Source organism: Sparus aurata, chromosome 12 (assembly GCF_900880675.1).
Source record: "Sparus aurata chromosome 12, fSpaAur1.1, whole genome shotgun sequence".
NCBI classification, from domain to species: domain Eukaryota; kingdom Metazoa; phylum Chordata; class Actinopteri; order Spariformes; family Sparidae; genus Sparus; species Sparus aurata.
Window position 1 is genome coordinate 11,425,404 of NC_044198.1, and position 23,612 is coordinate 11,449,015.

At 40.0% G+C, this 23,612-nt stretch overlaps 1 protein-coding gene across 1 annotated transcript in view; it reads right to left on the reverse strand.

The window, feature by feature from the left end:
• Positions 1–763: 763 nt before the first annotated feature.
• Positions 764–23,612, reverse strand: part of LOC115592196 (5-hydroxytryptamine receptor 4) — a 51,668-nt gene continuing 28,819 nt past the window's right edge. Inside the window, exon 7 of the mRNA XM_030434747.1 lies at positions 764–3,323. Coding sequence (XP_030290607.1) covers positions 3,230–3,323 — 94 coding nt within the window. The 3' untranslated portion in view covers positions 764–3,229. The remainder of the gene's footprint in view (positions 3,324–23,612) is intronic.

The following is a 23,612-nucleotide window of genomic DNA, read 5'->3' on the forward strand; positions in this document are numbered from 1 at the left end:
GAGGGGCTTTGTGTTTAATCGCTGCCTGCCACGGGCCAAAAGTAATAAAGGCTTGTTCAAATGTGTGACAGGCCAACGCGGGATAATATCAGCCGCCGCTCGATGCTCATGTTGTTGTACCGGCTGGGGCGAATTGCAGAGCTCAGGTGAGGATGTGTGAATCATCAACAGAAGATGTGCAAAGACTGTAACAGTTGCCCACCTAAAATGGCGAAAACTGCCTTAAAGTGTCAGTTAAAGAGCATTCACCGTATTTGACAGTGGTTCTTGATATAGAGTTTAACCCCTTAGGTGATCACGTAGTTAAATTTAGGGGTCTCAATATGATGCATACTGTAGTTGTTGAGTTGCAGATGAACATAGCGATCTTTCCCTCAGGACCAAAACAGATTTAAAAGAAGAGTGACTATCAGACTCCCATCCGTCCGGTGGCCAGGAACACGACTGAATGATAATGTTGATCTGTGGGTGCTGGATGTGTGAACAAGCCACTGTCTGCTAACCACTAAGCCACACAATGCAATGTAAATACACATTTTACAACGTGTTGTTGTCATTGTTGTTCTTGTCGTGCCAAGCAACTGGCCAATAAATAATTAAGCAGATAGATTCATGCAGGTTTGATGAGCAACAACACAACTCTACCGACTCTGGATCAACACGGAGAAATTCACATGATTCAAAAGACTCGGTACAAACCGTGTCTGCCATCTTGGCTCTCCCTCGTATGCTGCAGGTTAGAAACAAAAAACTTCCGAAATAAATCAGTCTATCTCAAGTTTATTCATCATCTCCATCACACACATAAATGATGAAATACAGGGAGCAGCGCACTGTTAAAATGTTGTCACATTGTAACAAGCCGTTCGTCGAGGCTGTCCGGAGGTTGAAGATCTGCTTTTGGGAATAAAAAACGGAACAATGATGAGTTGACTGTTGCTTTCTGAGGCAGAGATGCAGAAGGATTTCAAAACGGAAAACGCAGATCTCAGTGATGACTGTAGGCGTCTGAGCTGGTTTCACACCTCGGCGTGTCAGTCTCCTATATGTGATGTGTCTGGCAGAGAGAGCGAGACAGACGGAGTTCAGATATGTAAACTGAGCGGCAAACGTCAGAGGAGAGCGGAGACTGTTATAAAGACATTCTTCAATCTACCTTTGAATCAAATGTTGCTAATGCTGTCAAACCCACCGAGAAACACAGCCAGCCCTGCATCTCTGTACTGATTTTAGCTGTTATTGGCCACATTTTTCTCAATATTTTGTTTTTTTCCACGCGCCGGCTCGCCTGGCTAGGAAGCTGTTGCAATCAAAGCAAACAGCACAAAACAAAACAGCAGAGCGCACAATTAAGTGGCTGTTAAGAAAACAGAGACCAAATTAGAGCTCAAAGTTGAGCGAATATTGGATTTTTCTGCCCTTTAGTGGTCAGAAAACACTTACTGCAGCTTTAAAAAAACTCAACCATCAACTAACTCAAGAATGCAGACAAGCCTCGTGTTCTTTGTTTGAGTGACATCAGACCTTTAATATCCACCAAATTCCACTAAAGGAATTTTAAAATAGTTCATCAAAATGTTTTGATTTTGTATTTCTCAAGTTCACCGAGGAGAGGACACATTTTTTTTTTACCTGTGCTAAGAAACATGTGCGTCAGTGCATAAATGTTTATTTTGTAACAATCTTTAGAAAAAAAAAAAAAACGTGAAATGAACATTTCCAAAAAATGCAGATCATGAGTTGGCGGTTTAGTCGCAGCCATTAGAGGATGAAGTCACAGTAGCATCAACTGGACAATGAAAAAAAATTTCCTGTATTTTTTCATTTGTAATTTGTTTGTTATATTCAATTATTTTCAAATATTCATCAATTGCAATAAATGTAATCACTTCATCAGGATTTGTGTAAACTCAGAATTATGTCGCATTTCTTATGAATTACAGCCTGATATCATTTAAAAGCACTGTTAACTACAGTGCTTTTAAATGGACTAACTAATGGACTGTTAGTGGATGTTACCTCTAATGGATTTTATGTATTGGGTTTTTTATCGTTTTACCACTGTGTCAAATGACGGCTTGTTTACCTCTCTAAATAAAGGTAATGATGATGATGTGTGACAGATGATCACCTATATACCTACTGAGTTTTAAAATGTGGTCACTGAAATCCAAACTAATGGAGTTTTCATGTGGCGTTAATGCTACTGTGTCTAAAATTATGCTTCCTGTTTCAAGTTGTCAATTTTTTTTATAGCGGGAGCATTTTCTTTTCTTACACGGCACACATTATCTGCATTTTAAGAAATTCTGCCCACATTTAATGACACCAGAAAGTTGTTCTCAACTTTTTTCCAGATACACGTATTGGCAGTGTGATTTTAACACTGCTCATTTTCATTTTCCACCTTTGTGTGTCGTCAGAGATGCGACAGATGTCACGAGGTAAGTGCAACAATATTTTATGTGCCATGACAGGTTTAGGGAAGTGTTTCATCACAATGATAGGAGGGTTTTTATGACGCTGTATTTCATCACAAACTTTACAGACTTCTAATTTCACATCCTCAGACTGAGAAACTGGTGTTTCGAAGGGAAACACGAACATGAACTAAAGCATTTTAATAAAAAAAAAAATCCACTTTTGACATCCAACAGTTTCAGTGTGCCATTGATGCTTGTCAAAGGCAAGAATACAAACTTCTGTACAATAAACTGAACTTGAATCTAATAAGACCTGTGGTCACCTGTGTCACCAGCTGGCAGTTAATTCTGTAATGACGTTTCTCCTTCACAACATGGCGCAAAAGGAGTTCACGCTATGATGGAATGTCATCAAAGAGCGTAAAAAAGCAGAAGAGGCCTCTTGCTCCATCCAGCATGTTTGCCTTGTAGTCTGCTCTTGTTTTGTGAGATATGTGGCAGAGTACAGACCTGGAAACACTGGCACAAGTCTTCTATAACTATAAGGTTAATTCAGCACTATTACGCATCATTCCTTTCTCATTCAGAGTCACCGGGACGCCGATTTGCCTTTCAGCACTTGTCTGATGCCTCTAACATTTGGATTACCCCAGACAGCATCATCATACATGTAGCAAAGTCAAGGATGATGCTGGATCATAGCTGAATATCCAGGTAATCCTCATTAACAGGTCAGATCAGTTTACAGTGGCTGTTGAGAACCAGACCATCTCAAAGGTCCTCCACACAGCTCTGTGACGACATCCTCATAGGGGTCCGAGAGAGTCCTGGGACTCCTGCTCGTTGGCCAGTATCGTCCGCCCGTTGTCGCTGTAGCTCCGGTTTGGCAGGAAGGACAATCTGACAAAAGAGACGGAGACGTATTTAGTCAACTTAAATCAAGCCTTAAAAGCAAAAGTACCCCCTGAAAAACAATCCCAAGTCCGTCCGAAACAATCAAATAAAGATTTGATAGTTTGTTTTTGTTGGAAACTGTTGGGAGGTTGAGGTTGATGTCAAGGAAGACACAGTTGTACGATAGTTCTGCTGGCAGAGAAGAGTTTCTGTGGCAGAGTCAGTGGGAATAAAAGAAGAGGGAGGCATGGGAAATGAATAAAGAGCGACTGGGAACCACTGTCCACATTCTTCTCAAAGCAGGCAGCAAAGTCCTCACCAAAGACAGCGGAAGAGGAGGGAGCTTAGAAGCAGATAGCTGGAGTTTAAAATGGCCAAAGGACATTTTAGCATTTGTTTTTGCAGTGACAGTTTATTTAGTAAGTATCATTTTTAAAATATCCACATAGTTACCATGGCAAGAAGGAAAATATTCAGTGATCTACTGTATGTTTTCACTGGTCTGTTTACAACCAACCAGACTGAACCAGAGAAAACAGAAGCAAAATGTAGTTGTTTATAACCCGAGTGGATGTTTGGCCATGATTTTATGGTGGCTTTACAGCCATGACATTTTAAATGTTTCCAAGAACTGCAAACACACAGGTACGACGCATCGTGACAAAGAAATGCAGTAACTTCAAATATTTGTCCTGTATACGTTTGCACAGGACAAGTTGATGGTTTCGCGGAGAGAACGGAGAGTTGAATTTATGTTCCATCCTGGGACAAATAAATACTTAAGTCCTCCTGCAGGAACTCATGAGCACGTCACTACTACAAAACACGCACACAAGCAAACACACCTGAACGGAAGTCCGGGTGGTAAGTCCCCAGGATTAACTGTTATCAGACCATTTACTACAATGACCACACACACACACACACACACACACACACACAGTCCCACATGGAGGCATTTCCAGGGTTGAGGAGGTGACAGGGGAAATATAAACACAAATGTTCTCTAAGTTCTGCTCCTCTGTTTTGTGTGTTTTCTGTACAGCCAGTCTGTTTACTGTCTAAACACGGCTCGCTCTCCGTCTCTGTCTGTCTGTCACACAGTCGTGGATGAGAATAGCCACCAGGGGAGGGATCAGTGTAAGACAACAGCAGCCTGAAGCACCGAAGAGGAAATCCAAGAAAACAGGCATCCGGATTACAGAAAAAAAGAAAAAAAAATTAACCCTACATTGATGCTCACACAAAACTGATTTAAACTGGCAAATACTGTTCAGGGGAAATTGCAATTGCAGCAACTTTTCCAATGCAGTGTGGAAAGTGTGACACTCCAAGCGAGGATGAGATGCTAAAAATGAACATCTTACTCATACAAACAACATACTACAAAACATAAAGCATTAGCTGTAGCTTTAGCTTAGTGTATACGATGTCTGTATGCGACTCTGAGGGTTATGTTTGTGGTAACCTGCGTCAGATAGTGTGTTCGGAGGACATTTTGCCCCTAGCATCCACTGAATCCAGGGTTTGCACTGCATTCTTCAACATGAGTAACTAAATAGTCTGAAACTGAATATTGGCAGCCTCTCTTTGGGACCACAAATACCAACAACAAACCTCTGCCAGCAACAGCTGTCCTTACTGCCTTGAGAAAGATTAGATGTTTATTGAGTTTATTTTAATTGGATTGTAAAGCGGGAATCCTTTAAAAGACCCTCCCTCAAAATCCCTTTTTGTTCCCCGACTATTGCTCTTTATGAGACAAAGACAAAACCTTCCTTATCCCAGAGATCCGACCCCGATTGACATCATGTGAAAAAATACATGTCTTTGTAGGGACGAAGATCAAATTCAATCACTCATTAAGCATCGTTAACTGAATGCTCTCCCCGACATCTGGGGGCGTTTTTGGATTCAGTTTCACCCAGCGACTCAAGATGGATTCACTTTTAATTCAGATGTACAGTCCGACCATATAGACTTATACAGCACCGATTAAGATGTTTAGACTTCTTATCATCCTAAATGAATTCACGTTAAGTTGAGATACGGGTCAGGGTGCTGGACTTACATATATGGTATCGTTCGTAAGCAAAACACGAACATGTTATCCTTAAATCTAATCTGTGAGCGCCAAGCAGACGTTTATTGTCTACACACATCAGATGATATATGACACTTCAAGTACATACACATTAAATTTATCACTGCACATATCTTCCCTCAGACGTTCAGTGTAGCAGCAGCAGTGCAGCTTAAATTTGGGTCATGTCATTGAAAAAGCAGCTATTTTTTCCCATCCGTAACAGAACATTTAAAAAGAGAAGCGGAAGGCTGGGTGTGTTGGAAGTTTCCCACAACTTTAATCAAATCTTCTAACATCAGTTTCATGAAGGAACCGCAGGCTAACATTGTGTCCACAGACAATTTAGTGGTTAACTCCCACCAGAGACTTCCCTCCTGTGTCTCCTCTAATCTGTCTCACTTTCTGCTTCATCACTGTCCAGCTGGAAGGGGTAAAAAAAAGGGCAAGGTGAGAGGGATTTCTCCTGCAATACATGTGCACTTTGGGAAGTGTTCATCATTTTGTTTAGTTTAAGGGACGAGAAACATTTTTGTGAGGCTGCGTCAGCTGTCAGTATCGATCAAAATAAAAATGCTTGGGGAAATGGTGAATCCTCCAGTGTGGTCTGGAGGAGGAAGACGAGAACCAACTTGTGGTATTTTACCAATTTCTCTCAAGGGGATCTCAAATATGTTTCCGTTTCCATTCTTGATTACACAGCAACTGATCCTGAACTGAACTCCAGGGGTGATGACTGCACAGCTGAGAAACACTGAGAGTTTAGATTGAACATTTTTATGACATGAAACCCATTTTTGAGACAGTTTATGGTCCTCTTTATGTTGTGGTATTTCACTGTGGCGGGGTCCGCCATCAACAGGGACCCCCGGCCCGATGGATTCAGATTGCCTCCATTCACACATTTGTTTAAAGTGCATGTGGCAGCCTATGATCCAGCCTTACTCTCGCTGACATCTACCTCATCTTTCACTGTTCACTTTTAAGTTACTGCTAATGCTAACTCAAGTTTTTCTAGGATTCAAATGTTGAAAGACGGGTTCACTCGGAATGGGAACAAACACAGAGCATGAAGACTAGGCCTGGGATGACTAATTTGCGTCAACTCGTCGTCCCAAACAACCATGGGGGAAGGCGAATATCCGGAAGTGGTAGGACCTCGGAGGTTGGGAAAATCCTTCACTAGCCCCATTAAATGCCCATTCATTTGGGATTTTTTTGAAATCCCCTAACTTAACATAACATGTATCCTGTGCCGACATGTGGCTTCTGTGTTTTCTCTAATACAATACAAGGCAAAACAGGCTCAACTACCTCGTACTTAATGTTTGGGTCCCGTGAGAAGAATTTTTAGCATGTCCTGTTGTAGGGAAACTAACACTGACATAATTATGCCTGCGTCTTTTGGTCGCACTGAAGGGAAATAACCGTACTGTTCGGACAAGACGCTACCATACAATTTGAGGAGAAAGCCGACATTTAAGGTATGTTGAGCAAACTTACTAGAACAAAATCAACCTATTCGTCTATTCATTCATTTCTTTTAGGTCTATGCAAACAACTAGGCTACTAGATTAACTCTTGTCCCACTCCAGTCCAGTGATGGCAGTAATGCACCAGAACATTAGTCGCCAATCGCTGTAGAGTCCATAGTTTAAAACGGAAGAAGAATTCAATCAGCAACAATGGCGATGGCATGCAGCAACAGCAACACGAGCACCGTGGTGCAACAAATAGCAAAAAAAGTAAAGTGTAACTGAAAAATTAACCGTTAGATTAGTCGACTAATCAAAAAAATAATCGCTAGATTAATCATTCGAAAAATAATCGTTTGGGACAGCTCTAATGAAGACAGAGGGTGAATAGAGGTGCTGCAGCAATGGAGAGCATGTAAAGCATAGAAACCTTTAAAATTAAAGTATGAACCTGAAAATAAGCATTATATGAGACATTTAAGATATGACACTGGTCAGAGGCTTAATTTTCTAGTTCTGATTGTGCAAATGACTCAAATAAACGAAAATGAAATAAAATAAAAATATCTTCTTCAATTCTACATTGAATTGTACATTCGATGCTGTCAGATAACTTCTAAGTTGTTACAATTTCTTTAGTCCTCACACCTCACATGTCTGAGTGCCTGAGAAGCAATTCTCAGAAATAAAAGGCCAGTTTAAAAACAGCCCCCGTACAGGTCACATTCTTGCTGTTCCTAACTGCATCTGGTGCCTGTACGCTGCCAGATTTGCTGTCATCTACCAGTTAGTTTGATCTGTGGCTGAATGCCAGTCGATCAAAACATGCATCAAAATGCTAGATATGCAGGAAAAGATCGTGAGAAAGGAGTACTCCTTGACTCCTGATTTTTAAAGGGATTTGTTCTTTTGGGGAAAGAGGGGAATTTAACCAGCAGCAGGCACTTCAGACAAAGTTTATGAAACAATATTTATCATTTTATTTATTGTTTACACAGTTGTTTGTGTATGTTGGCTTCAATGTTTCTACTGCTTCAGCCTGGTGATTGTTTTCTGATGGACTGTTCTTGGTATTAGAAGTGGACATTTGACAAACAACAAAGGTTTTGCATTCTTTTACAGAAAATGTTTTTTAACAAGACAAGCGTTAAACTACTGAAGACAAGTCCCTCACTTTAAGATTTATGGGAATTTAATAAAAGATGCTTCCCACCCCAAAGGTCTCATGAATGCCTGATTCTAAAATGTCTTTGCATGAGCTGTTGTTGTAACTGTATCTATGCCACAGTCCTTGTGCAGGATTCATTCATGGCTCAAGTAAATTGAAATATCATAAATCATTATGCCAAGAATTAAAACATACATTGTACAAGCAACTTTTCTAATTGATCTCTGTGCTTGCATGTCATTTTTGAGAGGAAACGTCTCAGGTACAATCAGGTTAGGGCTGCAAGGCTTCAAAATAAGAGCTTTACATTGCACCCCATTGGAGTTTAGAACTGGGTTCTTAGCGGGGGGCTTTTAATTTGAAAGTAGCGACCGTTTCTAGCTTGTCGCTACAACAACAAGCTAGCAGTCGAGGCGGAAATAAGTGTACCGCGGACCTAGCCGTCAATAGGACGGGCAGATTGGCGGCTTGCTGCCTTGTCTAAAAACGGCTTCTCACACTCCTTCCAAACACTCAACTGCAGGTGGGCTTCCGCCACTGAATCACGTGTTGTAAAGACGCTTTACCACAGGTTGAGGGAGGAGGCAGCGGCCGTGCTGCGTTTGGGGGCGCTTCAAAAAGTCCAGGAGGAAAATAGGAGCATTTGTTTGTGATTCGGCTCGAGATATAAAATGCTTCAGAATCGCTGTGTGTAGAAATTAGATCACGTGTATGTGTGAATCGAGATCGCGATTTTTTAACGATTTTTTGTGCAGCCCTAAATCAGGTTATCGCTCAGACCCTATGAGAAGTAATCCCCCACGCACCCTTTCATATTTACTCGTCTGCCCCTCCAAATGCAAAAATTCCCAGTTCCCTTCTCCCTTCTGTCCCGTGCAACAAGTGACTTGTGACAAAACATCACCTGATCCATAATGTGACCTTAACAGAGATCAACACGAGATACAGGAGAGGTTTGTATTCGTTTAATTTTGTGCTAATATCTTTCAGGGACATTAAATAATCAAATTTCGCTCTTATCTCAGCGCTTTGGGAGCTGAAGTTGTTAGGAGGGAGCGCTGATAGGGACAGCAGATAAGCTGTGTTTTCTCACAGGATCGCAGAGGAGCAGGCTGGCCATGGATGTAGTGGTGATATTATGCCTGACTGACTGGAATGAGTGAGCCTTCCTGGACCAGTTTGCCAGATATTACTGCAAGAGATGGTTGTGTTAAGTTTCTAACCACCTTTGAGAGCATACTGAAGGTTTCACATGTGTTAATTACAAACTGTGTCTAGTTAACTTGATCATTTACTAAAGCAAAAAGACCTATTGTATTGTAATTTCAGTCACAAACTGATACATGTCAAATTAGTCGCTACTCTAACTCAATAAATTAATACATTTACTTAAAGCAGAAACAGACAGTATTTCCCTGTGGTATGAGTCCTCCTGTGGCATACACGCTAGCAACATGGCTACCGCTAGCAGCCTGGCTCCTGTCCGAAGCCAGAAAACCTGATCTCAGTGCTATGAAAAGGCAGAGTAAAGTGCCTGGTTATATTAAAAGGTAGGCAGGCTTTTTTTACTGACTGATTCAGTAAAATGAATGCCCGTTTTTAACTGTCTCAAGTCCTGGTGGAATAGGTGGACCCCACCACTCTCGTTTCTATTGCTCTCCCCCTATCCCTTCTTTGCCTTCTCAATCAGCTTGCTTGGACAGATCCAGCACCCGAGGGAAATTCACTGGCTAATTGGCAGCGTGAATTAATTCTGATACTCTGGAATCTGGACCACTGAAGCTTCAGTGCTTGAGAGATGAACTTAAAAAGTGAAATCCAAGTATTCTGTGATCTAGTTGTTTTATAATTTATGATCACCTGAACTGGTTGACCGCTAAGCACCACCATCTCAACACAGAAACAGGAAGTGATCACTCTGCTTTAAAATAAGAGCTCTACCCTGCTGCATATTAAACTAGATTTGTTTTTGTTTTGACATGTTAGATCAGACCATATCAATAATATATTACAGCCTTTTAGAGACCCACATTTTTTACTTTTCCTGCTTTCTACACTATAAACATTGTACATTCCTCCGAACTTGCTAAATTTTGCTTTTGCTCCTTATGGTAAAAGCGTAAGATGGATGCTTCTCTCTTCCAGTAACCCCTGATTTCAGAGACATTTCTTTGCAAAACCTCGATATTTCAAATTTGAGGGTTTCCCATCTCTCATCCTGAGATCAGACTGAATGAAAGCATCAAGAGCATGACAGGACATCAGTCAAAAACTATAGCTTCACTGAGCGCAGTAAACAAACACACAAAACAAAAACAAATCCAGCAATAAATTGTGATAAAAAGGTATAAATAAGTTGATACAAGTTTATCACTTTGGTGTTATTGTGTGTGAACCTTTTAGACCACCAGCTCAGTAAATTGAAGACAGAGAGCGACAGAGGAGGGGTCTTCTTCTATCACGAAAATATGACCTGACAAGCACAAGATGCTTTGCTGAAGTGTCTTTGCTCTTTGGAAAATAAAAAAATTCTGACTGCAAAGTGACAAGATGGCCCAAACATCACTTTAAAATTAAAGTTGTGTGCACAAACACGTCTTTGAAAACAAACTCTGACACTGACCGACTGAACCACAAACTGCATGCTCTAGCATCAATCCACACGGGAGTCCCGAGGCCTCCACTTTTTGATGCTGATCTGGGTTTCTAGGACAGAACACCCTCTGCATTTCATGTTTTCATGTTTACAACAAAGGAAGCTTTTCATGCAATGACTGAACACCATCTCCAAACAGTTCTTATAAGTCAGTCTTCACTAATAAGGTATTTTTATTAGCATCATACTGGCAAGTAGGGATGCAATTGAATCAGATTTTCATGCCACTGGAAAGAGACTGGTTCATTAATTTGATGTGGTTTTGTGTTGGTTATAAAGCAATATATAAGTTATCATAACAAATGTGATATTTAGATCTATAGGTTGAAACATGTTTACATGTTTAACCACTATGATAAAGGCTTTTTAACATATCCTTCCTCGTTTGTTACATTTTCTTATATTTCAAGTGCCTGGATTGCTTTGAATGTGGCACTAATTTTGCCCGTCTGCTGTGCGTCAGTGCTGATTCCCATCAAATAGCATTAAAAAAAAAAAGAACAAGAAAAAAAAAATTCCTTCCTTTCTCCAAACAGAACTTGTTTGGTTAAAGAAGAACGAAAGTGATTTCCTCTGACTGACTTTTGGTCCTGATCTCCCTCCATCCCATCAAAGTTAAACCATCTCACTTCCTGCTCACAGATGGATCACCTGATAGTGAGTTGCTGCTTCCATTTTAGACGCTGTTTTCTGTGTGTGTCTGTGTGTCTGTGTGCGTCCAGATAAACGACGTCATTTTCATTGTATCCTTTTTGTTGGATGAAATCTTGCCCAATAATCAAAACTAACTGTATCTCATGACTCGTTGCTAATAAATAGTTAGCAGCATTACTCAACCCAGACTGGCCTTATATGTTACACAGTGGCTAGTCTTCTTTTCTGCTAAAAAATAAACTTTGATTGCAGAGTTTAAACTGGTTTGATTAAACTTAGAGGAACAAGAAGAACAAACAAATAACAACCTAAAAACCTTTAAAAAATGGTCAGCAATTTTTCAGTTTATATCATTCATTTGTTTCTATGTTTTTGCCCAAACACCAGTATGGTCTGTGTGTGTGCATAGCCACAGCATTTTCCATGAAGCTTCTTCAGCTTCAGTCAGTCTTTTCCAATAGCTTTTTCCAATTCCTCTATCAATCCATACCCGCGGAGTGTTGATAGTTTTTATTTAATAAAACTCAATTAAAATAAAATGAAGTGACTGTCATGCAGCCTAGCCTGGAGTTTTATCTGGCTGCACCAGAAATGTTGGACTGAGCTCTGAGAACTGCAGAACCACTGGCCGATCACAAGCCAAGACAAAAAACACATGCGAGAAAAAATACTATCTATGTTCAATCTTTTGGCCAAACCTCAACAGTCAGAAGCTGTATGCAGCCAAAATCCATCCAATCCAACATCAGCACTGACAGATTACTGCAGGTATTCATCCACGCTCTCTGCAGACGGGTTGCCTGCCACTCATTTCTGATGGCATTCAAATCTATCCAAATTTCTGCAGGTCAGCGACTGTAGCAATGAAAGATTTAGTCACGTGAATTCTGTTGAATGAAGTCCCGATTTTCATACCAATAAAGAATGAAAAGAGGAAGTTCCTGTGGTTTTAAATGAGCTTATAATTTAGTGTCTGTTGTTTCCTAAATAAAAGGTTGTGTTTGTTAACTTTTTTATTCATTGTATGGTCTAGCATTTTTACATTGCATGGTTTCTTGGAGCTTCCTAAAAAATGTCTGAATGCTGCAGCTAGATCATGTACTAATTGTTTAAAAAGAAGAGCAATGTCACTACTAGAGGAACAGAGTGCTCTTGTTAAAATTTCCAGGGACTCAGCATAGTTTTTCCACATGAATTGCACTCGTCCTGTGCAATTTTTCCACAGGTGGAAAAAAAACTACTTTCTCAACGGTCATAACTTGTGAGAATGAGGTTTGATTACATGATATATTCAGTGAATCATCATCTGAAGACATCCCAATATACACTGAGAAAAACAGAGACTTATGGAACATTAATCTATCTTTAAGTCATTTACATTGCAGCGGCTGTGCTAGGCTCAGTTTTCAATTTAAACATTTGTGTATGCAGGACTACAAGTGTCAAGTGTCATACTTTATCACTGTCACATGTTATTCTGTCTCATTTTTCAACGACATTAGCATGTAATCTCAGAGTGACCCACTTCAGTGACTAACCCATGAGTTAAGAAAAACTGCTCATGATTTTCTCCTACCTGCTTGCTGTTGCTAAACAAATATTAGAAAAACACATTTTTTAAGAAAACTCTCTAAATGACTGGTTCCCTGAAGGGCTTAGAGCACACAAAAAAATCTGGGGAGGCATGAGAGAATCTGAAGGAAGAAAGCAAATAAGAAGTGCGCTTTCTCTCCTCTGTGACTTCACTGAATTCAGTAAAGTGCATGACAACAGAGAGGAGCAGCTCCGAAACCGACAGCAGAGGGCTGAGGCTAAACTGAGCTCTGTTGAAAGCTGGCTGTTACTAAAATTCACCATAGAGTTTACCTGAATAAATACAGTACACACACACACTGGCTTGAAACTATTGGCTAAAATGTGCTTATGTTGGAATGGTGTACCATCAACCTGTGACACAAAAGTAACTGAAGTGTCACAGTGTGAGCAAAGCACAGTTCATAGCCTGTACGTCAGATATAAACATCCATCTTTGTTAACTGAGATAATTCTGCCACCTATCCCAGCCATCCTGTCTTCCTGTTTTTTCTCACTATACATCCTTATGTCTGTATTTTTTTACTGCTGAGTAAATCCATCACTCTTAGAATTTCTAACCAACTGTAGCTACCTGTACATTTTACAACCTAGATAAAACGTACAGTAAACTTACACACGCACACACACAGACAGTTTATAGGTCACAAAGAATCATCTACGAGGGACAGTAAAGCCACATGAAATGTTTGACATATAAGGAGAGGCAAATGGTGCTCTAACTGAGAACACAACATCCAAATAGTTTCCTAGAAAACAATTTAACTGATCTGAATTGACCTGAATTACTGTACATCTTCACTCTTCCTTGAGGGGAAATGTGTGCTCTGCAGACAGAGTTTAAAGTAAAAACACATGATCAGAGCACTGAAAACAAATGAACAAACAAATCTGAAGAATGCCTGAACCTCATCCCCGAATTTAATATCAGCTCGGCACAACGCATTTGCTGAATGCCAGCATTTATGTGTGATTTAAACTGAGCCGTTATGATATCTGTATCAGACAGGAGTTATTTTGTTATTTTTCTCTCTTTTGATCGGGCGGAGAAATGTCAAGTATGTGATATTCACCTGAAGGTAAAAGATGGTCAGCAGTTAGAGATTGACAGAGAGACTTCTGACAACACCAGTGAAATTCTGATGTTCCGCTGTGAAGTTGAACATTTGCTGTATGATGACATATGGCAGCCTGACACAAGACCAAATAGTTCTTCATTATATATGCACACACACACGCGCACACACCTACTACCATCTCTGAAAAAACTCTTTGAAAAATCAGTAATTCTGTTTCTTGCAGTTTTTTTCCCCCAGAAGGTTTACAAAAATAAAAGCAACAACAGCGAAAAAACACAAAAATAAACACATCATTCAGAAAGTAACTCAAAAACAAGGGGAACTTTGGGCAGCAGAAGATGCTAATGTGATTAGCAGCGGGTTCTAGTGCTTGGAAACTCAAGCAGAAATAAAGTGAATCATCAGATTTGTTTCATCCATTCGCTGTCAAAATGTTAAAACCAGGTTATCAAAACTTTGTCCGTTTAATAAACTGCTTATGATTCATGGGATTTCTGCTTACAAGTCCTAAAATATCCTAAGAAGTCCTAAAATATGAGGCCGTAAATATCTTATGAAACACACCAAAATACAACAAAGCTGACATTACCAGACTCTTTTCGATACTTTGCTGGTGTGATCACACTCTTACTCATCATCACATACAGTATGTATCTACCTTGTGTTTTCGGTGACACCTGCTGAAAACTTGTAGAGTGCAGAATTTGCAAACATAACATTAGGGGAGCAAGACTGCTCACAGAAGAATGGAAAACTGAGATAGTGGAAGTCGTCAGAAGCCCAATCGGAAGCCTGGCAGGAATCCTGATGCAAAGTTTAATCACAATATTTCAAGGTGCTGAAATTAAGTTAGAACTTATCTTCCTGTTTTCAGCTACATCTATCTGTCAGGCCAACTGTCAGCTGAGGTGAAGTCCTGGGGGCGGTTTGGCTGTGGATCATCTTCTTTTGATATTCTGTGAAATCAATTAGAAGTAATCTGCTTGTGACACAGTGCTGCACATCTTGCTCCTGTTTGCTTATCAGCTTGGACATGTATCCTATTTGTCCTAATTCTCAGTTGTTTTTCACCAATGCATGAATGTGCACAACACATTTCTTGCCATTCTGCTTATCAGATATTTTGAATTTATTTTTCACAAGTCTGAAGGACTTTGATCACAGTCTGACAAATCAGCAAGCTGGATGCCTGAATGAGTGACTGACAGTTGGAATCCCTTTTTTTCTTATTTAGGAATACGCTCAATTTCTTGAGTAACTTTACCTTGCATATATGCTTATTGACAGCTCAAGTTTCTATTCTACATCTCCATGGATCTAAATGAGAAATTAGGAAGCGCAGAGGGTTTTGTGGTGTTTAGACTCAAAACCAGTGCACATAAAAAACTCCTGTCCTCTTCTCTTATTAGACTGATAATTAGGGATGTCCCGATCAGGTTTTTTTTACCCCGATCCCGATCCGAGTCCTTTAATATTTAGTATCTGCCGATACCGAGTCCCGATCCGATACTTGGCCTTAACTAATATTTTCCTAGATAATACAGCTGCATTAAGAAAAAATTAACCTGCATCTAAGCTGTTCCTTAATAGGTTTTTATTATTTTGTTGAAACAAAGTATATACTTTAATATAGCTCTTTCTTATTCTGCATATGCTATAACAACATAGGCCTCCACCTTCCTTGTGTTAGCAGGTGAGTGTGTGACGCTGCACTGTGACAGCAGACCCTCGTGTACAGCCAGCTGAAGTGTGTGTGAGACGCAGCTCACGCTTGGTACCTCCATATAATCTTTTGCTATTTCATGTACTTTACGTTGTCACATAAAATGACGTGGACACGTTGCTTGTCTATTAACGCGTTCAGCATCTCCTGGATTGCCTGCTTTACATGCTCTGCTGTATGAGACCCACGAAACTAGTGCGCATATACCGGCATGTTGTAACTCGAAAGTGGAATAAATGTAATGCAGAGATGGTAGGACATACCGGGGATTCAAAAACTCCAGGTGACGAAGAAAACCCTGATCCCCTACCACGGAGATGAGCTGGTTATCCAGAGCGATTAATTTGATGACCCTCTCTGTATTATTTGTGGACATGTCGCTGAGGATATTTCTCCTAACTGAAAGTATCCGCGACTGTTTGCTGCTTTGGTCTCCTTGCCTGTACTCTCGAGTGAACACGTTGTATTCTTTGAGTTTTTGTTTTGTATATGCTGTATCATATGAGTAGTAAAATGCAGCTCCGCGAAACGGCCGTATGGCAGATGTTACATGTCGCCGTTGGACTGCTTTCGCTTTCTAATTGACGTTATTTCCACACTGCAGACACTTTATTCACAGGTTTACCAGAGTAACACCACACGCGCGTCTGCGCTCGGCCACAAATTGTGCTCTGACGTTAAGAGAATGAAAGAGAAAAAAAAAAAAAATCGGGCTCGGGTCCACGTTCAAAATTGCCGATTCCGATCAGCGGAAAAATGCCCAGATCGGCTCCGATCCCGATCCTACAGATCGGATCGGGACATCCCTACTGATAATTACAACAATAACAAAGTACATACAATCAAATCATGACCGCAAGTAAAAAAAAAAAAATGTGATCAACAGCCCGACTCTGCAGTTCATCTTAACTCTACAGAGCATTTCAGCCTCTTTTAGCAAATGGTTTTGGTTTTTGGGCCGTGAACCTCCATAAATCCTCGGTACACTGTCTGTATTCAGAACCATTTAAAAGCTAATAGCCAGATATTTCCTTCAAGTGTTGGTTGATACCAAAACAAGAGGAAATAGGAGAGTGAATTTGGACTTATGCTCGGCGTCCGTCTGCTGGATGTATAATTAACAATGGCTTAATTATACATCTACCAGACGGACGCTGAGTTTGTCTTATCAACTTAAAAGGCAATAATTTGTTTGTCTTTACAGCTTGTTTCTGCTGCCCAGAGCAGACATTTTCACCTCTCATAGTAGGAAACTCACTAGTGTAACTGATATTGTTAACAATGGTTACATCCGGCCAACCAGGATCCTGAATCTCAAGCATCTTAATAGAATTCAGCCACCTGTGCTTTTCCTACTCAAATGTCTTCTGTGAAACAAGCCTATTGTAAATGTTAATCTTTTACTGTGCAATGTTGCGCAGTATCTGAAAGCACAAACAGGCAGTAGTTGAATGCATATAGTTTATTTAATTTAGATTGTATTAACATTCTGTATTTACATATGCCATTTATAGCTGGCAAGCATGTAACTAAAGCAACCTAGGGCTAGGTGAGCCCAGGTGTGAATAGCGAGTAGTATGTTATCATTTAAACACCCAGAAGGTCTTTAGTACCTAAAATATTTTTTTAAAAAACAACACACAAAGCCTTTTCTCACTCACAGAAAAAGATGATTTCCTTAATTAAATTTCAAAAAGCTGATTAGCCCAGGTGGGCCCATTCATGGTCCAATTTGTCACCAAGGAAACAATGTGTCTATAACAGGAGAGCAGAGACAGAGACGGACAGAGAGATGAGTTTCATTCAGAATCACAGCTGATGTCCTAAACCCAAGTCTCTTAGTTTTTATTATTTAGATGCAACTTTTTCATATTATATTTCCCCTTCTTTTCTTTTCCTGTATCCCTTTGTTCTGGTTGAAAGTAGGACAACAGACTTTAATCCTTTTTTTAAGAGCTTAGATGAGAAAGTCAGGGATATCCTGGTGATGACTTAATTGCACATAATTAATCTCCATTTCTTCCCCCTCTTTTCTAAATTTAAGGCATAAATGCTCAAACTCTTCTTTTGAGAGAATCTTTTTTTTTTTAAATAAAAAGGTTAACCTAAAAAGATCAACTTTGAAAGACAGATGGAGGAAGAAGAGAGAGGGGTGAAAATAGTAACGAGACAAATATTTCACACCAATTTTCTACAAAAAATAAGTAAAGAAACAGATGATTAAAAACCTTGTGAGCAATAATAAGACAGAGAGAGGAAACACTGAGAATCAGAGAGGAGCAGCTGGCGGATTTTAGGTTTCAATCAAACAATAATAAATCAAACAAGTCTCATAATAAATCACAGACCGGAGTGTTTACACTTCCCCTGCCTGTCTGTCCAAACTGTGTCTGTGGGCAAAAAAACATGCTCTTTTTCACCAGTGACCTGCTTCTCATTCATACATTAACACACCTTCACAGCTGCAGAGAGGGATGCAACCTGAACAACCACAATCTGAGGAGGAGGAGGAGTGCTAATACTCAAGGTTCCTGTTTTTTAATAATTTTGGCAGTGCTCAGCTCCGGCACCTTGGGACAAGAAAGGTCAGACACTCCTCTCCTGATGATGTGAAGGATAAACCATATGAGAGCGGAGGATGATAATCTATCCTATAATCACATCAATTCCTGGAGGATGTAACCATGAATCCTAAACCAAGATGGACAGATCTATTTTGGGACACTATTTTCACAAGATGAGAAGCAGCTTATTCTTATTCTCTAAGACTAATTTTACGTTAAAACAGAAAAGAGACTGAAGGCGACCTGACTTTCACGAGACATTATGTGTTTAAGACTTGATTTGCCATGAGACATCCAAGGAAAAAAGTTCAAGTTTCAAAAACAAGAGGCAGGCTTTGTATAAGCTTGGACAAGAACCTTGGCCTTGAAAGACTTGGACTTGCCCCAAAAGACTGAAAACAGCTGTCTCCAATTACTGACAGGAGCCTACAATTGTTTACAGCATGTTAAAGATGCATTCCACTGATTTGATATTTTATTTTCTATAAAGTTAGACAACACATGATTGGCAGTACTTCTCTACGCTAAAATCTTGCATTTTAGTCTCTAATACACTATATTGCCAAAAGTATTCACTCACTCATCCATCTGATTGAAATCAGGTTTTCCAATAACTTCCATGGCCACAGGTGTATAAAAGCAAGCACCTAGGCATGCAGACTGTTTCTACTAACGTTTGTGAAAGAATGGGTTGCTCTCAGGAGCTCAGTGAATTCCAGCGTGGTACTGTGATAGGATGCCACCTGTGCAACAAGTCCAGGCGTGAAATTTCCTCGCTCCTAAATATTCCACAGTCAACTGTCAGTGGTATTATAACAAAGTGGAAGTGATTGGGAAAGACAGCAACTCAGCCACGAAGTGGTAGTCCACGTAAAATGACGGAGCAGGGTCAGCGGATGCTGAGGCACATAGTGCGTAGAGGTCGCCAACTTTCTGCAGAGTCAATCGCTACAGACCTCCAAACTTCATGTGGCCTTCAGATTAGCTCAAGAACAGTGCGTAGCTTCATGGAATGGGTTTCCATGGCCGAGTAGCTGCATCCAAGCCATACATCAGCAAGTGCAATGCAAAGCGTCAGCTACAGTGGGGTAAAGCACGCCACCACTGGACTCTAGAGCAGTGGAGACGCGTTCTCTGTAGTGACGAATCGCGCTTCTCCATCTGGCAATCTGATGGACGAATCTGGGTCTGGCGGATGCCAGGAGAACGGTACTCGTCTGACTGCATTGTGCCAAGTGTAAAGTTTGGTGGAGGGGGGATTATGGTGTGGGGTTGTTTTTCAGGAGGTGGGCTTGGCCCCTTAGCTCCATTGAAAGGAACTCTGAATGCTTCAGCATACCAAGAGATGTTGGACAATTCCATGCTCCCAACTTTGTGGCAACAGTTAGGGGATGGCCCCTTCCTGTTCCAACATGACTGTGCACCAGTGCACAAAGCGAGGTCCATAAAGACATGGATGAGAAAGTTTGGTGTGGATGAACTTGACTGGCCTGCACAGAGTCCTGACCTCAACCTGATAGAACATCTTTGGGATGAATTAGAGACTGAGAGCCAGGCCTTCTGGAAAAATGGGCAAAAATTCCCATAAACACACTCCTAAACCTTGTGGAAAGCCTTCCCAGAAGAGCCTAAGCTGTTATAGCTGCAAAGGGTGGACCAACGTCATATTGAATCCTATGGATTAAGAATGGGATGTCCTTTAAGTTCATATGCGAGTCAAAGCAGTGAGCGAATACTTTTGGCAATATAGAGTATGTGTCAAGGTCCACCTGGATCCTACATATCCCACAGTGCAACTTGACAGCATCTTTTTGCTAGAATACTTGCTTGGTTAGGCCAAAAGAGGGGCAATAGGGTCACAACAACAATGATGTCTTCCAAACTCCAAACCTGCAGTTTCTAACAGAGGCTGGTTGGGTTTAGAAGTCTTCAAGCCCAATCTGAGACAACCCTGATGACATCATTGGTGGAGTTGTAATGAAAGATGTATGAAAGCCCTGTCCCTCCTGGTGGACCACTATGAAACCTTTATTCTGAAAAAAACCAGGGGAGTCAATGGTGTGATTTAAATTGCTCCACGAATTACACAAATAATGTTTGTTAATTTAAAAGATAATTTTGCAAGTCAATTATGTTGCAGTTTGACATCAAAATGTTTAACCCTCTGAGGTTGAGTGACGCGCTGGTGCGTCAAAATCAGATGACCACTTTAAGATGACGCAGCAGCGAGACGGAGCGTCAGTGAGTCTCAGTTCCGACTGTTGGAGTGGCCTTCAAACTATATACCGTTTTTTAAATTGTGTTGATAGGCCAAGTAAAACCGGACTTACGATAAGGACAGGGATAGCAAGTTTTTAGAGTTGAGAGACATTTGTGACATTTAGCGTGTTTGGAGTGTAGTGTTTGGTGTAGTGTGTTTAGTGTGTAGTGGAGTTGTCTTTTGGTTTAATGAGTCCAAACAATGAGGATACTGCTGAATGTGGAGCAGGCAGTGCAGCTCTTCATTGAGCTGGAAGGAGCTGAGGAAGATCTGAGCCAGAGGCATTGCCTGCATTTAAATGTAAATAGTATAATGTTGTACATTTTAAAAAACATATGCACACATTTAGCAAACAACAATTTATTTTTGCATGATAAGTAATAAAAATGGTTTGTTAAACATATTTATGGTTTTTACAGTAAAAAAAACTAACTAAACTTTTTCCTACTTGGATTTTATGTTTTTTTGTGATTTAAGGTCCATTGTGTTAATACAGTATGTCAAAATGAAAAAATAACTGTACAGTCACATATGTGAGGTTGTGCTGAAAATAATGACACCAAACAAGGTAAGATAAACAGTTTTTAAAGTGAAATATAATGACAAAATCCTAAATAGTCAAAAAAGGCCAATTATACCCCAGACGGTTAAGTATAAAATACCCAAAAGTGACTTTCCAATTAACACTCATAAAATGTGCCACGGTGACAGCCATGTAGATGTAGGTCACGGAGCAGTTTCACCCAAAACTATGTGGTACTTTATTGTCTTTGGAACAATATGCGACTTTCTTGACTTTCAAAATTATCTTTTAAGTTGATAAACACAATGGAATCATAAAACTGTATACTATACAGATTTTTCTTTGCCAATTTATTCTTGGACTTGACAGATTTCCTCAAGAGCTACTGAGAGCAATATACATACCAATGTACATTATTACTACTGTTTGACATTCTGAGTTACACAATATACATGGTGTAAAAATTGCTAGAGTGTGCTATTAACATAATGCGACAATCATTTACGTTGTGACCTGTCTCTTTTAGTGTTTCAACAACTATTTTGTATTACATTTTTGCACTCATAGCTCATAAGTCTCCTTTTCTGCTCAAGTCCTCTGTGTAGACCCTATTTCCCTACATGGAGCTGAATATTTTATCTTATCTCAACAATCAAAACACAGAAACATTGTGGATGGAAAAAAACAACTATTTGAGTATGGCGGCAGGGCCTTGAGATTCATCTTTCTCGTCTCCCACGTGACCTTCATTCCAGAGAGACTTCAAATTCTGCTGTTTTTCAAGGTACTAAACAGCTGTGCTTTGCTTTAGCATTGACTGCCAGATACATTGAATCACATAACAATCGCCCTGATTGTTCATGGCTGATAACCATCGCTGCTCGGCTTTATTTATGTGATTCTATATGACTTGTGATCTCTCTGCCAAGTTGAAGGTGGCGTCAGGAAGGATCACACTGTACCTGATTTACTGTTACAGGAAGAGTCTGACATTCTGAGCTATTGCTTGTTATTTTTCTCACCAGACACTTGAAACTTCGGGGAAGCATAATAATAGCACTTCCTGGCATCCCTAAAATGTCCAACTATGGGATCCTCTATTATCTCAACCATTTTCTTTAATAGGCACAGGATTGTACCCGTTTACCTGTGCAGGTTTTCCTGTAAAAGGAAGGTAGTTTGTCATCTAGGCCTGAATATGTGCAAATTAATCCAAAACCAACACCTTTCACTCTTGTTTGACTCACTCCCATTTTATTTATGAGCTCGAGCTCACACATTCAGCCCACACTGTTTGAGGTACTGATGTCAGCTGCTCTGAAGGAGGTAAGATGACATAGCTGAGAGCATCACAGAGAAACTACAGAGGACCAGAGGAGAAGTGAGATTCAACTTGGAAAATTCAGACAAACACAAAGCATTTACTGTCTTGACTTTTAACCACCTACAGAATCAGTCATTGTACTGCTGATGATACATTTTGTTTTTCTTTAATAAGTGGTTTTGTTTGAAGTTTAGTCACTGGCTCAGTAATAGCTTAAAGTACAGCTAACTCACATATCTTCCAATCACAATAAAGGCAGACGTAAGGCTGTGATCCACCTATATGTTGAAGAATAAGCAGGCAACTATTTTGTTCCCAGATTGTGAAATAGAATATCTAGCTGAATTAAATTTCATTTCAGAAATTAGATCACTTACATAGAGACCTTTTGTGGTCTGAAAACTATTCAGACTTTAAAGGGACAGTTCGCCCTTTGGTTTGAACCGAGCTTTAACTAGCCATCTAGTTCCATTATATGCAAGAGCAGATAGACATCTCTATGCAGAATATCCCCAAAACTCACACAAAAACAACCACATTATAAATGGCACTAGAGGTAAAACCAAAAATATGTTTTTTTGTTTTTGGGGTGAACTGTCCCACTGAAACGAGAATGAGGGAATTAATTTGAAACTATTTGCTTTCTCCCCACAACTTTTGGATCTTTCAAAAACTTAAGTGGAGTGTTTTTCTTCGATGGCAGATCATTTTCTCAAGTAGGACAACTGACTAGTATTGCAGCAAACACACCGGATAATACACATGGCAATAATATCTCAACTGTGCTCTTTTGAAGGGGAAATATGCTGAAATATTACTAAATTTCAAATGCAATGTGCAACACAGCTGTCCTTCATGAGGTAATAAAAGGTGCAAGTAGGTGTGCCTTTTGCTTTACCATAAACAACAATCTAGTTGAATTAACTAAAGCTAAACTTTAATACAAGCTTAACCGATTAATTTGTCCAGCTCCTCCGCATAACAATACCGAAGGTTCCTCCCAGTGTCATATCAGCAGTGTGAGTAAACAAACAAACCTTGACCATCAATTTGTCTGCTCATCATCTTTGTGTAAATGTGCCAACAGGGAGCAAAAATGCAATTACTGTAAAACAAAGTTGTACATTATCCACTGACTGGAGCAACACAAGGACCCAGGGGATGGTGCAACTGTATTTACTCAACAGCTTTAA